At 64.3% G+C, this 13,946-nt stretch overlaps 2 protein-coding genes across 2 annotated transcripts; one reads left to right on the forward strand and one right to left on the reverse strand.

The window, feature by feature from the left end:
- The first annotated feature begins 521 nt into the window (after positions 1-521).
- On the forward strand, positions 522-10,559 carry LOC117650810 (mucin-19-like). The gene is made up of 11 exons (XM_034394412.1): positions 522-598; positions 2,903-3,033; positions 3,427-4,015; positions 4,097-4,399; positions 4,469-4,566; positions 4,709-5,016; positions 5,185-5,336; positions 6,618-6,913; positions 6,971-7,926; positions 7,975-8,064; positions 8,180-10,559. The coding sequence occupies exons 1-11, from the start codon at positions 590-592 to the stop codon at positions 10,291-10,293; spliced, it is 5,046 nt and encodes a 1,681-aa protein (XP_034250303.1). The 5' UTR covers positions 522-589; the 3' UTR covers positions 10,294-10,559.
- A 314-nt stretch (positions 10,560-10,873) lies between these two features.
- LOC117650664 lies at positions 10,874-13,664 on the reverse strand. Its single transcript, XM_034394227.1, has 4 exons — positions 13,407-13,664; positions 13,060-13,287; positions 12,629-12,811; positions 10,874-11,402 (listed from the first exon to the last, which is right to left on the reverse strand). Exons 1-4 carry the CDS (start codon positions 13,446-13,448, stop codon positions 11,025-11,027), a joined length of 831 nt encoding a protein of 276 aa, XP_034250118.1. The 5' UTR covers positions 13,449-13,664; the 3' UTR covers positions 10,874-11,024.
- Positions 13,665-13,946: the final 282 nt, after the last annotated feature.

Genomic DNA, 13,946 nt, shown 5'->3' on the forward strand with positions numbered 1-13,946 from the left:
TCTCAGTGTGGGAGCCATTCAATTCCGCAAAGTGCTGCTCCGGATTACGAGAACTCGCGAGCCACAGAATCCTGCAGGTGCGCGCCCTGGTAGTATCCCGCTATCATCTTGTTGCGCCTCGGGTGCGGCGGGCACGGCAAGGTGATGGGAGAAGCGGAGCACGACGTAGACCAGATAGACGGAGGCACTTGACATCATCAAAGGGGAGGGAAGCTCATTTAGACCTGGCTGTCGCGACAGCGCGGGAGCACGGCCCAGACTCCAGCAGCGGGCGTGCCTCCAGCAACGACCGGCCCGCGCGGGGCAGGGGGGGGGGGGGCGTGACGAGTGCACGCCAGACGCCACGGCGCGAGAATAAAGAGAATTTGCGTTGCCCAAGTGCTCCCCGCGGAGGGGACGGGGGGATCCTCACGGGGCCCCTACTCTGTAAGGCCCCACCGCCCAGGACAGGAGCCCTCGAGGAGGCCCGGGTCAGCCCAGGTTCACGTCAGTCTGTTGACAGCTCGCCCGCGTCGCAGGTCGCCCAACCCAGACCCAGCACGCCCTCGCGGTGTGCACGCCAGCCTGCGCCAGCCCGAGGACCGGCAGCATGACTGCAGTGAGTATGTCCCAAGGAACACAATATCAATTGTGCTAAGATGACGGCTGTCTAAAGTCATCACGGTCGAAGTTTGAGTGACATAACGCGCCTAGCCAAATGGATTGTCATTATTAGCAGGTGACTAAATTTTGTCATCATTACGTGACGTCATTGATCGGTTTTAACACCGGGCCGCACTAGAAGAAGAAGAAGGAGGAGTACATTAGACTGATCGCTTCGACAGCGCTGCAGCAGTAGTACAACGAAAGGCCGGTTCCGGCTTGTTTGTCGCAGCGCGGGGCGGCAGCACGGGCTTCAGGAACTTCCCTCTCAGAAGAAACAGTCGGATCCCGAGCGGACCCGTCGTCGGTCCGTCTCTCTCTCTCTCTCTCTCTCTCTCTCTCTCTCTCTCTCTCTCTCTCTCTCTCTCTCTCTCTCTCTCTCTCTCTCTCGCACTAATACGGGACGCCCACATGGCCATGGCCCATGAGTGTGTGTGTGTGAGAGAGAGAGTGAGAGAGAAAGTGTGTGTGTGAGAGAGAGAGACAGAGAGAGAAAGAGAGACAGAGACCTACCACTCGAGTTTGCGAGTTTGCGTGATCCTGTAGGCGGCATCCGTACGAGTGCGAGAGAGACAGACAGAGAGAGAGAGAGGTTTTTTTTAGTTTTATAAAAGTTATATTGGGGGGTTTTGAAATGTACAATGCGGGCCAAAGAGGAGAGCGAGAGAGAGAGAGAGAGAGAGAGAGAGAGAGAGAGAGAGAGAGAGAGGGGGGGGGGAGATCACGACAGAGATCGAGCTTCATATTTCTATCGCAGTACTTAAGGGGATGACGCAGAAGCGAATGAGAGGCCTGTGCCGAATCAGTCGGCTGGTCTCCGAGACAAACCCGACCCAAGGTGGAGGAGGATTCTCGTGTCCTAGAGCCAGAGCGAGCCAGAGCGTACTGGGGCAGGCAGCGGACCTCGAAATCTTTCTAAATAGTGACCCCTTTTTTGTGACCTTTGCAGGCCACTGAGCGGCGTCTTTCTCTAATGGATGGATTGTTTTTGGGCGGGCGGCGGCAGGCAGCCGGTGAGGCAAATGACCGAATGCAGCGGGCCAAGTTTGATGTGGGGCCGACGCGGGGCCGAGCGGCCGGCGGGGAAGGGACTGGAAGGGACCCGTGCGCTTTATGTAACTGATGAAGAGGGCAGACACGACGCCTCGCTGTCTCTCTTGCACCGGACAGAGAGAGAGACACACACTCCCCCCCCCCTCTCTCTGCGGATGAGTGCGACAGAGACAGAGCGATGAAAGGACTCGTCAGAATCGCTCAGCAAGATTCGTCGAGTCTATGAATGACCTTGACCTAGGAGGGACGCGGCGGACGCGGCGGTGTTGACTATTCGCCACCGCAACGTGACCACAAGGCGACCACACCACGTTGTGACCGCAATGTGTTTGCTGCAGTGGGCGATGGGGCTCGGCCAGGCTCGGTCCAGCCCACTTCCATTGCTTTCATGCACGAGGCCCCACTCGACCCACGCACGCCGCGGACGTCGCGCTCCACCACTCGCTCCACCAAGCTTTGTCTCTTTGTGAACCTGATGGGGACCCAACGGAGCAGTGGATCCGTCAGGGCCTTCAAGGAACGAACTAGCCCGACCACGGGTACCTGTTACAACGCGAAATATCGGTTTTGCCTGGACAAGTTAGGTGACCCTATAAAAACAATTTCACTTTTCTTTTCTTACGCGCAAGTTGAGCTGCCAGTGGCTGCGGCTGCTGAAGCGCTGAAAACACCGCCGCGACGAAGAACTCCACGAACATGGGCACAGCGCGCGACACTCGCGAGACGTGACGCTCTCTCTCTCTCTCCCTCTCTCTGTCTCGCTAACGACGTGCACCTTGCGCCGCTCTGCTCTAGAATCCAGATTCGAGCACTATTACCGCGGGTCCTTGCGGCGCCGGGTACGCGGCCGGGGCGTGGCCCGGGGCGTGCAACCGCAGTTTAAACTCTTTATCACCGAGAGTGCAACGCTGCAGCTCCGCCGCGCCGGCGTGCCTCGGAGGCAGCGTGGCGGCGGCGCAGGAGCGCAGGTCGTGAATTGCGCCGGTTTAAATGCGGGGCTAAATAATGACTAGGACGCTCGCGAAGGGCGGTACGGTCTGTCGCGCCTCAAAGTGTCTCTATTAGCAAGCGGCGATGCGAGCGCTGCAATCCGAGATCCGGGTGCACCGGCGTGGAAGCCCCCCTTGGGCGGCCCTGACGCCTGGCAAGCCCGCGCCAGGGTCCACGACGGTGACGGCGACGAAGAAACTTCCCCGTCTTGTTGCAGGACACACAGCGCGGCGGTACGCTGGTGGCGGCCCTTGTGACGCTGACCCTCCTGGCCCGCGGCGGCGGCGCGGCGGCCGAGCGCAGGCAGCAGGACTGCTTCTGCACCGGGCTGTGGACGTGCATCGCCAGGTAATGGACATCGCGGCCCCGCCATGGCCCCGCCGTGCGGCGCCCCGTGCCCGGTGCCACCGTTTTGCCGTTTTGGCGCGTCTTGAGACACGTCGCCTGGCGCGCTGGCGGGCAGGCCGGGGCAGGCCGGAGCAGGCACACGGGCAGGCCCTTCATTAGGTGTCGCAAGGCGCGAGGCGAGGCTACGCGAGGCGCCTTCCTTGTCCGTCCTGCGGCCTGTCTGCAGCGTGTCTGCGGCATGTCTGCGGTCGAGGCGAGACTTGGCGGCGCCGTGCCCAGCCTGGCCCAGCCCAGCCGGGTCGCGGTCGTGCCGGCGGTAATTGGCGAAAAACGAGGTTTGTCAAACATTGAGCCGCGACACCCTCGACTCCCACGAGCGCCCTCTTTTTCCAGAACGGGACTTCCCTACAGCGAATGCGACCAGACGGGCATGCGGGTCATCTGCTGCGTGCCGCGGCCCGCGCTGGGCACCATTCCCGGCCCCATGGTCGCGCCGACGCCCGACCCGTCGCCCGCGCCGTCACCCGCCAACAACGAGGTGCCGGTGGCCGAGGCGGAGGCCCTGAGGACGGACGCCGACACCCACTTCCGCTACTCGACGGGGCGGCCGACCGGGCGAACGGCGTCCATCTCCACGACGGCGCTGCCCGTGACGATCTACCGGCACGCCGTCAGCACGACACCCCGTTCGGCGCCCACGGCCACGCCGCCCTCGTACACGGCCTTCGACGAGGAGGACGACGCGGATGAAGAGGACGACGACGATGAGATGATCTCAAGGACAAGCAGCAGCCCTCTGAGTACGACACCCAGGACCGTGACCACAACGACGAGGCCACCCAGGCCCCCGCAGAGGCCGTCTTCGAGCCCGAGGCCCGCCCCGAGGCCCGCCCCGAGGCCCGCCGCGAGGCCCTTCGCTGTGTTCGTGACGCCCGTGCCGGCGCAGCACGCGCAGCACGCGCAGCGCGTCGAGGCCGCGCAGGTCAGCATCCAGAGCGACGGCCCCGCCAGCCACACGTCCTGGAGAAGTCAAACCACGGCCTCTGCTTCGCTCTGCTTGCAGGAGATCGAGTGGGGCGACGGCGCCCCGCACAGCAACTGGAGCGAGGAGGAGGCGGTGGAGATCAGCCGCGTGGGCGGCGTGGCCCTGCAGCAGCGCCAGCCCAAGAAGATCGATTGGAACAACCTGAGCAGGAAGCAGGGTCAGCAGGCCGGCCGGCAGAGCAACGCCCTGCCGCCGCCCGCGCCCAAGGACGTGACCGTGGCCCCCGTGGCCGTGCCCTGGTCGTCGTGGACGGAGTGCGGCAGGAAGGGCGCGGACTCGGGCCGCGACGGCCAAGCGGAGCCCGCGGAGTGGCCGTGGCACGTAAGGGCGCGCTTGGTGGTTCTTCCTCGCAGCTCAAGGCTCACGCACTGACGCGCCTTTTTTGCCCAGGCCGCGCTGCTCGAGACAGCTTCGGACCGGTACGTGTGCGGAGCCACGCTGGTGGGACCGACGTGGCTGCTCACCGCGGCGCACTGCATCGTGGACTAGTAAGTCTTTGCGTACGCACGCTGTAAAAAGGTTTACTACGCAGCAGTTTGAATTTGCTGCGTAAGGTACTGCACAGTGCAGCGCCCGGGACACCCAGAGTAACCTCAGCTCGCTTCTTCTTCTTCTTCTTCTTCTTGGCAGCCCCGACCCCAGCGCCCTCAAGGTCCGCGTGGGCGAGCTGGACGTGCGCTCCGACTCCGAGTCCTTCACCCAGGAGCGCGCCGTGGTGCAGGTGGTGGCGCACCCCGCCTTCGACTTGGCCTCTCTGCGGCACGACATCGCCATGGTCCGGATCGCCCGGCCGCCCCGCGACCACCGCAACGTGGCCGCCGTGTGCCTGCCGCCGCCCGCCGCCGACACCCCGGACCACCCGGACCAGGACGACGCCGAGGACTTCCCCCGAGAGGGCACCGTGTGCGTGGTCACGGGCTGGGGCCGCAAGGACGAGGGTGAGTAGCTGGAGGGCTCGCACTTGCCGCGTCCGCGCCCCGCCCGCGGCGGTCATTCCGCGCAGTGCGCCGCAGTGCGCCGTCGGCCCATTTCTCTCCTCTGCGGGAGAGGGGGAGGAGAGGGGTCCTCTCGCGGAAATGAGTCTGCTTAACGCCGATCTCTCGCAGTGTCGCCGCACTCCGAGGTCCTGAAGGAGGTGCCGGTCCCCATCTGGTCCCGCGGCCCCTGCCAGGAGGCCCTGCGCGCCCACCTGGGCCCGTCCTTCCAGCTGCCCCGGACCGCCCTCTGCGCCGGCGCCAAGGGCCGCGACGCCTGCGACGTGAGTACTGCAGTCGCCGCCGACCACGCCGGGGTGTATGTCGTTTGGGCATTGGGAAAGCCACTCCTAAAATATAAAGCATTGCTGGGAGTCGAACCCTAGCCCCTGCGCGTGATCATGATTTCCTCGGGATACCACAGTGAAGCCAGTAGTGGGACTTACGACATACTTTTCTGAAACAGCGGCGGCTGAGCGCGCAGAGGCGTTGATCCGCTACTTTAGGGACTGGGGTTCGACTCCCAGCAATCCTTTATATTTTAGGAGTGGCTTTCCCGGTGCTGTTTGGACCCGCTGCGCCACTCCGCGTACCCGGCGAGCCACGGTGGCCGAAGGTGTTGAGATCTCTAAATCCTATACTCGGATCGAGCGATCGAATACTAGCTTCCCGCTCTTTTTGTCTGACTATACGGTTCAGATCAGCGGCTTCAAATGCTCCCATTCGCACATCCTTACCCATGGGCCGTGGTGGCCGAGAGCGCAGAGGCGTCGGGTCCCGACTGCGGGGTCCGGGGTTCGATACCCAGCACCTCAAAGAATATTTTGACCAAGCTTGCATCGCAAGAAGGCGGTTCAAGTATACAAAATCGGGCGGCGTGCAGTGTGCCTCTCATAGCCCAGTGGTTCCGCTGCTGGGCAGGGTGACGCAGACTCCTGAGTACCAGTAGCATGGCCCCTGAGTGGGAAGGGGGCCGGGAACGAAACCCGACTACTGGGAAAGGTGGCAGCCTGGCCTACTATGAGAGGACTCCTCCACATCACAGATGACGTGACCAATGACGGGGCCACTGCGGTTTAACTCTGAGGTTGCTCCTGTGATGAGATGGGGGAACCACTGGCTCACCAAGCCAGCGGGGAAGAGGGCCGGTTCGCCGGGGTGCCCTCTTTCGCTGAAATTTTCTTTATAGTGTTCATTTTACTTCTGTTACTCTGAATACATTTCGTGTTAAAATGTCTTTGGATTGTCCTGCATCCAGTCTTGATTGACATAGAGAGTGAGCCGCGGGTGTTTAGATCAATTGAGCGCCGCCGAGTTGCTCTCTAGCTGCAGCCTGACCGCGTGGCGGTGTAAGTGGGTCGGACAAAACGGAGGTCGGACAAAATTTTCAGCCGATTCACGGGCAAGTGAAATTTGGACAGGTCGGACAAAAGAAGGTCGGACAAACGATGAGAACCGACCACGCCGTTTCTCGGCGCGACACTGACGACGCCGTTTCCGTTGCACCACGTCTCACTGTCGCTGCTGTCGCCGACGACGTGCTGACGCCGACCGCGATGTTGCAGGGCGACGGCGGCGGCCCCATGGTGTGCCGCTCTGTGGGCAGCTCGGGCGGCTCGGGCAGGTGGTACCAGATGGGCATCGTGAGCTACGGCATCGGCTGCGGACGCAACAATAGCCCGGGCGTGTACACCAAGCTGTCCAGCTACACGGCGTGGGTGCGCGGCGTGGTGGCCGGTGTCCGGGACGCTGCGGCGCCAGCAGCGTCTGCCCCACGGCCCCCGGCGGCAGCGTCGCCGCTCGTCCCGGTCAACCGGGTGCCGGGCCCTCGCCCTGCCCCCAGGCCGACGGCCAGGCCGACGCAGCCAACGCAGCAAAGTCCCGCGTCGCGCAACGCCGCCGGGCCCAGCCGGCCCAGCCCTCGCAATCTAGTGCAACATGTGCCAGGCCCGGCAGTGAGCAGGGTCCGCGTGAACCACTACACCGGGCCTGGGCCGTCCTCCACCACGCCTCCCAAGCCCACCTCCGCGGCCTCCAAGGCGCCCACCAGGAGCGTGGTTGTGCTTGGCAGCGATCGCGACGAGACCGTTGAGGACGAGGAGGAGGATCAGGAGGACTCGGTGGAGGCCGTGACACACGGGGACGACGGCCCCGCGTCCCCGGCGGTCTCGACCACGACGACGCCCTCGACCGCGACGCAGCGCTCGGGCCGCGCCATGCAGCACAACGCGACGCTCGGCGGGCAGGGCGGGCAGGGCCGGCAGGGCCACAGCGCGGGCGTGAGCTTCTTCCGCAGCACCTTCGGCTCGAGCGGCTGGAACTACCCGCTGGAGGGCCACAAGGCGTCGGCCACGGTCTCCTCGGCCCAGAGCGTGACGCCGGCGCCGGTGGGGCAGTCGCAGCAGGTGCGGCAGGCACAGCCCTCCAAATGGTACTCGCCGTCGTACTCGGGCAGCTACCGCGGCGTCGCGGGCGGCCCCCGACTGCCCGGCCAGATCCTGAGTAACGTGGCCGGCCGCACGGCGGGCGGACTCAACCGCTGGTACTCGCCATTCTACTCGGGCAGCTACCGCGGGGACTACAACGCCTTTCCGAGGGACGAGCGCGAGGACCGCCAGGACACCTCCACCACAGCCACCGCGGCCACAACGTCGTCGACCACAGCCGTCCCCAGGGCCGCATACAAGGTGCGACCCCCGCTGGCCGCGCCTCGCTGGTTCGCCCCGCTGCACGAGGAGGCCTTCCAGGGCCGCAGCTGGTACACGTCCTTCCACAACGGCACCATCCGCACGGGGTACTCGAGCGGCCTGGGCCTTGGCCTGGGCCTTGGCAGTGCAGGCAGCACCAAGCACCGCTTCGGCCCCGGCGCGGCCAGCAGCAGCAGCAGCCAGCACCACGACGAGGACGAGGCGGCGGACGAAGGGAAGGACAAGGACCACACGTGGACCTTCCTCGTCAAGACGGGAGCCAAGGGCACCAGCATCACGTTGGACAGCAGCAACAGCACCCACAGTGAGTGTCGCCTCCCTTCATCGCCTTCATGCCCTTTCTCTGTCTAACCCGCTTTCTGTTCCAGTCCCAGACTCCAACGCATCCAGCAGCTCCACCAGCGTGACGGGGCTGCAAGGCGAGGGTACGTCCTACACGCCTTACGTGGCGGAGCAGGGCGGGCGCCAGGGCCGCACGCTGGTCAACTTCACCAACACCTTCACGTACCCCAGCGCGCAGCACCGCAACACGACTCACGCTCGCGCCGCCCCACGCGCGGCGCCCAGCGGGCTGAGCAGCAGCTACAGCATCTACCGCATCTACCCCAGCGTGTACAACACGGAGTACCGCGCCGCCAGCCCGCCACGGGGGCGCGACCCCAAGGCGCTGGAGAGCCCCGTTGCGACCAAGACCCCCGCGCAGGTGGCCGCCACTGTCCCTGAGACGAGCCGAAACAGCATCGTCGGGTACAGTCACTTCAGCACGGGCAGCACGGCGGTCAACTTCAACATCACCCACGAGCCGTTGGCCTCCTCTGCGCCCTCCCCGGCGCCAGCCCCCGCACCGGCCTTGGCCCAGGATCGCTCTACACCGCCGCCGCCCGCCTTGCCCGCTGTAGCGGCAGAGCCCACCGTGGAGGCGGCGCCCGAGGACGTACCCGTGGTGACCACGATAGCCGCACTCGACCTGACGACCCTGCGAGCCGCCACGGCCGAGGACAGCACGACGGGCGGGGAGGGCATGGACGTGCCCCCAGTGTCTTTCATTTCAACCACCGAGTCCGACACGAGCGCCCCGACGGCCACGCCGCCGGTCACGAGCACGCCCACGGAGAGCGTGACGGCGACCAGCACCGAGTACACCACCAGGGACGTCATGACCACCACCACCGAGGCGGACGCAGCGGCCCTGCGTGGCCGAGGCCGTGCCAGGGCGAGGCTGTCGTCTGAGGACAGTGACAGCAGCGCAGAGGCCGAGGACCGCAAGGCCGCGCCTCTGCTCAATACTGTGAGTGCGGTCAGCACGTTGGCCAGGCGCGGCGGCCAGCACACCGATCAGGACTCGCTGTTCGCACCTCGGCGTCGACCGGAGGCCGAGCGCGTCGCCGAGGGCCTGGAGACCACCTGGGGCGACAAGACGTCTCGGCGCGGGCGCGGGCAGGGCTCGCGCGGAGGCAGGAGACTGGAGACACCTCAGACGTCCGCACACGGGGCGGACACTGACAGCACGGCCAGCATTGCGCCGAGCCCGCGCGCGCGGAGCAGAAGCAGGTCTCGGCCGCAGTACCAGGGGCAGCCCGAGGAGGCCGTCAGCTTCATTGCGAGGAAGCCGGTGGCGGCGAGCCCGCGCGCCAACAAGGAGCGCGTCCCCAACGCCGGCCCGGTGCGGCACAGCAGGCCCGTGGACGTCGCTGTCCAGCCCGATACGGCGTTCGTGCACCCCGCGCACCCCGCGCAGGGCGTGGCCGACGCGGACGCGGCACGAGCGTCACGCGCTCGTGGACGTCGGCCGTCGGGGACTGCGTCGCCCACCTCGGCGCCGGCACCACCGCCACCGCCTCCACCCGCACCGACTGACCTAGACGGCCACCTAGACGGCCCGGAGGTCATGCAGTTCGTGGCCGAAGTGAAGCCACCCAGGGCCAGAGGCAGGAGCCGGAAGAATGACTCGCGTCGCCGAGGCCCCAGCGCCGCCATCCCCCAGCAGGCGGTCCACGAAGTGGAGCCGGAGGATATCTTCGCGCCGGTCAGCGCCGCTTCACCTGCGCCGCCCCGCCACCAGCCTCAGCGCGCGTACAGCAAGAAGCCCCGCAAGCAGCTCAAGAAGGTCTCGCTGGCGTCCGGCGAGGTGCAGGAGCCGCTGGAGACGGCGTACGCGTCAAGTCCCGCATCGCCTCGCCTGCAACACGCGTGGGGTCCGGTGGCCACTGAGGCGTCTGGCGACGTCCTGTCAGACTTGAGGGACGACGGCCTCGAGCACCGCGATGATGCCGTCGAGGACCTGGAGCGCGACGACATCTACTCGTTTCTGAGCCAGCGCGCCAAGCGGAGGCGTGCCAAGGGAAGCCCCTCCCACGGTGCAGAGCCCACCATGGCCGCCATGGCCGAACCTCTAGCAGGGGGGCCCGGGGGCCCCGCGGGGGGCGCGCCCGCCATGGCCGAGGCAGACCCCTTGCAGGGCCCGCAGGCGCCGCGATGGGGCAGGAAGGGGGCCCCGGCAAGGAGGCGGGGGCTGGCGGTCATCGACGAGTAATGCGTTGTTATTGTTGTTTTTATTTTTGTTAATGGTTCGTAGTTTGTTACTGTATACCACCACGCTTCGTTCTTTATAATAATGTAATAAGACTGCTAGTTTTTTTGACCTCTCTACACGAGAATCTCCTGGCTCCCTTAGTCACCTGGGAGCCCCGGGAATCCTCATTAACCAAATATAAAGTATGAGTACTCTCGAACTGATAGAGCTTTTTCTTAGGATTTTATATATTTGGACTAATATATTCATTCCAGTTGTTCAGTGTACGTAGTTGCATACCTTGTTGCTCCCAGTTCCTTTAAAGGCTTCACTGTGTGTGGTTACCACGCCACCCGCAGCGCTAACCCTTAGTCTAGCAAACAGATGTGGTGTTTATTGATTGCGAGGCTACACCCCGAACGGCGATGACCGTCCAAGTTGTTTGGAGAAGGCCAAACAAATCTCCTGTGTTTTATTCCCCATTTAATGAGGGCAAGTGCGGTGGTCCGACTAAACAGGGTGGCAGCACAAAAATAGTACAGAATAGTTTAAAAAATATACCTTTTAATTTATATACAAATGGTACAAAATCGCTGTCACAATCAACAAAAATCACGTATCGTCTTTGGCACTCATTGAGAAGAAACTCTTTCCCCCCACTTTGTTCACTTCGCCGCGCGGCGTGCGGGCCTTGCGGGCCCCGTCAGGCACACTGTCAGGCACGGCTAGTCGTGCACTGTGCTGCTGCGTCGCTACATGGCCCCCGAGCCCATGACGTCCACGAAGCGCTGCAGGAAGGGCTGGTACTGTTGTGCGTAGTCCTGCTGGCACGATTGCTGCAGCTCAACCAGGTGGCCGCCGCTCAGCCCCCGGCCCCGTCGGCACACCATGTCGTCGTTCTTAACGCCGTCCTCGTCCTTGACGGGGAGGTCGTCGTCGGCGCCGGAGGAGGACGCGTTGGAGGAGGCGCCGGAACAGGGTGCGGTGGCGGTGGCCGGCCCGCCGTGCCGCGCGGACGACGAGGTGGCCCTCGCGGAGGACGACGACGAGCCCCGCGAGATCCAGGGCTCCGGGCCGGACAGGCCGGGGACTCCGGGCGCGCCGGGCTGCGGGAAGGCGAAGGGCCACGTCTGGAAGCACAAGACAGGGCACGGGTCAGAGACTGGTCACAGTGGACGGGCACGAACCATATTCAGTCCACAAACATGGAGGCCATAGGGGCGGCGACGGCGTCCTGGCCGGGATAATCTCGCGGGCTCCCCGACTGTGGGCATCCCCGCAGAGCGGATGCCAATGCAACAGATCCGAGGAACTCCTCTCCCCACGAAGCACGCTGAGTGCCTGAAGAAGGACCAGACGGAAAGGGGGCCCTTGTCTCGGCGTGACGCGGCAAGTGACGAGGGTCGCGAGGGCGGGTCGCGGCGGCGAGGCCATCCGTCGCAGCCTGGCTAAGGCCCTGGCTAAGGCCCTGGCTAAGGCCCCGCGCCCCCGGTAAGGGGGACATTTGATCCAAAACTGCGGGCCAGGTTCAGGGCGCAACCCATATGTTCATCAAAGTTGCGATCGCTGTGTAAACACATGTGCGGGCGGAGCGGGTCGGGGCAGCGCACTGCTACGCCAGGCTACGCACTGCGAGGAGTGCGTGGGCAGCGAGACACAGGAAGCGTGGGAAGAGGACGAGGGGAGTCACTTTGTGCTCGGGCTGCCCCCGATCTGGCCGGTCTGGCCGCACGGGGGCGGACCGGGGACCGGCGGACTCGTGTTTTCATTTTTTTCCCCATAACGAGACTCACGGAAAACTCTCAGGCAACAATAAAGCGTGATAAGGCCCAAAGTAAGTAACTTTGACTTCTGGCGCACCGGAGGGCGGCGAATCGTGGGGGGCGGGAAGCCGCGACCGGTGAAGTAATGACAATAAAAGCGCGAAGCCGCGAACGGCACCAGTGACTAGCCGCTCGGCGAGGAGCCCAAACCATGGGTTTATAACCCATACCGAGCATCTTCTGCTTCCTGAACCGTCCCGACGGGACACTTTTCAAGAGATTCAATGACTTGATTTCTGATAAGCAGTCTTCGCCACCACCACGGTTCGAAAAAAATCCCTGGCGGCCGAGTTGCTCTTAAAAATGCATGACGCTGCATTCAAATTAAAAACAGACGAAAAAGCAAATATGACAGAACTTGTGGGTGACTTAAAAACAAACAGAGAAACATAAGAAAATTTCGAATTTTTGACTAGTTACGGTAGCTTAGCCGTCGGGAAACTAAGTGGGGGTGGTCACAGGTTACAGGTACAAAACGCGGTATTTGCAGTGTATCGTTATACAGCGCGCGAGTCAGTGCGACGAGTACTCACCAGGTTGAGGGGGTTGTTGGAGGCGCCCACGGCGTGGGGGTGCGGCGCGGCGGCGCCCGGCGGTCCCGGCGGCGCCTCGGGCAGGAGCAGCACGTCGCGCAGGTGGGCGATGTAGGAGGTGGCGAGGCGCAGCGTGTCCAGCTTGCTGAGCTTGGTGTCGGCCGGCACCCAGGGCAGCGTCGTCTGCGAGCACGGGCAGTCGTCGCGTCAGCACTTCACCTTGGCAGTGACGGCCAAGGGCAAGAACTGGGACAAAAGAATCGAACGGACCGCGCCCGGGCAGCCCGGGCAGCGCCCCGCCCTGCGCACGATGCGAGCCTCGTTGCGAGTCATTCAGGCGCGGGGTAGCGACGGTTCCATTCCATTCCTTTGTCCAGGACCCGGGACCCAACCCCGAGACGCGTGCGGCTCGCGAGGCACGCCTGGCTCACCTTGAGTCTGCAGAAGGCCCTGGACAGCACCCTCATGCGCGCGCGCTCTCTGGCGTTGGCCGCGTTGCGCTGCAGGGGCTGGCCGCCCGGGGAACCTGCGCAGCCCGGGGGCGATCCGCAGTCCTCAAGGTCGTCGTCCATGCTGCTGTCGTCCACGGGGAGGTGGTTGTTGTTGAGGCGCGCCTTGACCGCGGCCCCGTCGCATCGCCTCCGCCGCGGCATGGTGTGCTGCGGGGCAAGAACCAGTGAACCATGTTGTGCCGTGCAGCACCGCACACCGCCGTGGCCGAGGCCGAGGCGCCACCGCTACCTTGCCACTCGCCCCCTCAACCCCTCCCCTGTTTTACCTGATCATTCGCTCTGATCACCAGAGTGCCACGAACATCCATCCAGCGCAAGTTAGTTGTGAAACCCGGGCGGGCGCATCCCCCGTATAATCAGGCTAAGCACCGACAACCACAAATCACAACACAACACAACACACGCGAGCCGAGCCGAGGCGAGGCGGAGCAAATCAGACAGATTGAAAACACGCGTGGTGCGTCGAATGCGGCGAGGCGGCTAACTGGCTGCCGAAAGGACGGACCGAGTGGGGCCCGCTGTGGGGCTGCTGAGGCAAATGGGGCACTAATTAGTCAAAAACAAAACGCCCCGGCCCACGCGTGTGGTGGGGGAGGGAGGGAGTGGTTTGGGGCCCCGGTGGGTGGAGTCTACAAATGTCTTGGGATGCTGCGGGGCGGGGGCGGGGGCGGGGGCGGGGGCGGGGGCGGGGGCGGGGGCGGGGGCGGAAGGAGCCTGGGTGCAGCGAGGGGGTGGGGGTAGCGAGGCACGCGGGAGAGAAGCTTGCTGGGAAGCATCGGCCCCAGCTTTCGAACCAAATGCGGGGC

This window comes from Thrips palmi, unplaced genomic scaffold, assembly GCF_012932325.1.
Source record: "Thrips palmi isolate BJ-2018 unplaced genomic scaffold, TpBJ-2018v1 HiC_scaffold_5, whole genome shotgun sequence".
NCBI lineage: Eukaryota > Metazoa > Arthropoda > Insecta > Thysanoptera > Thripidae > Thrips > Thrips palmi.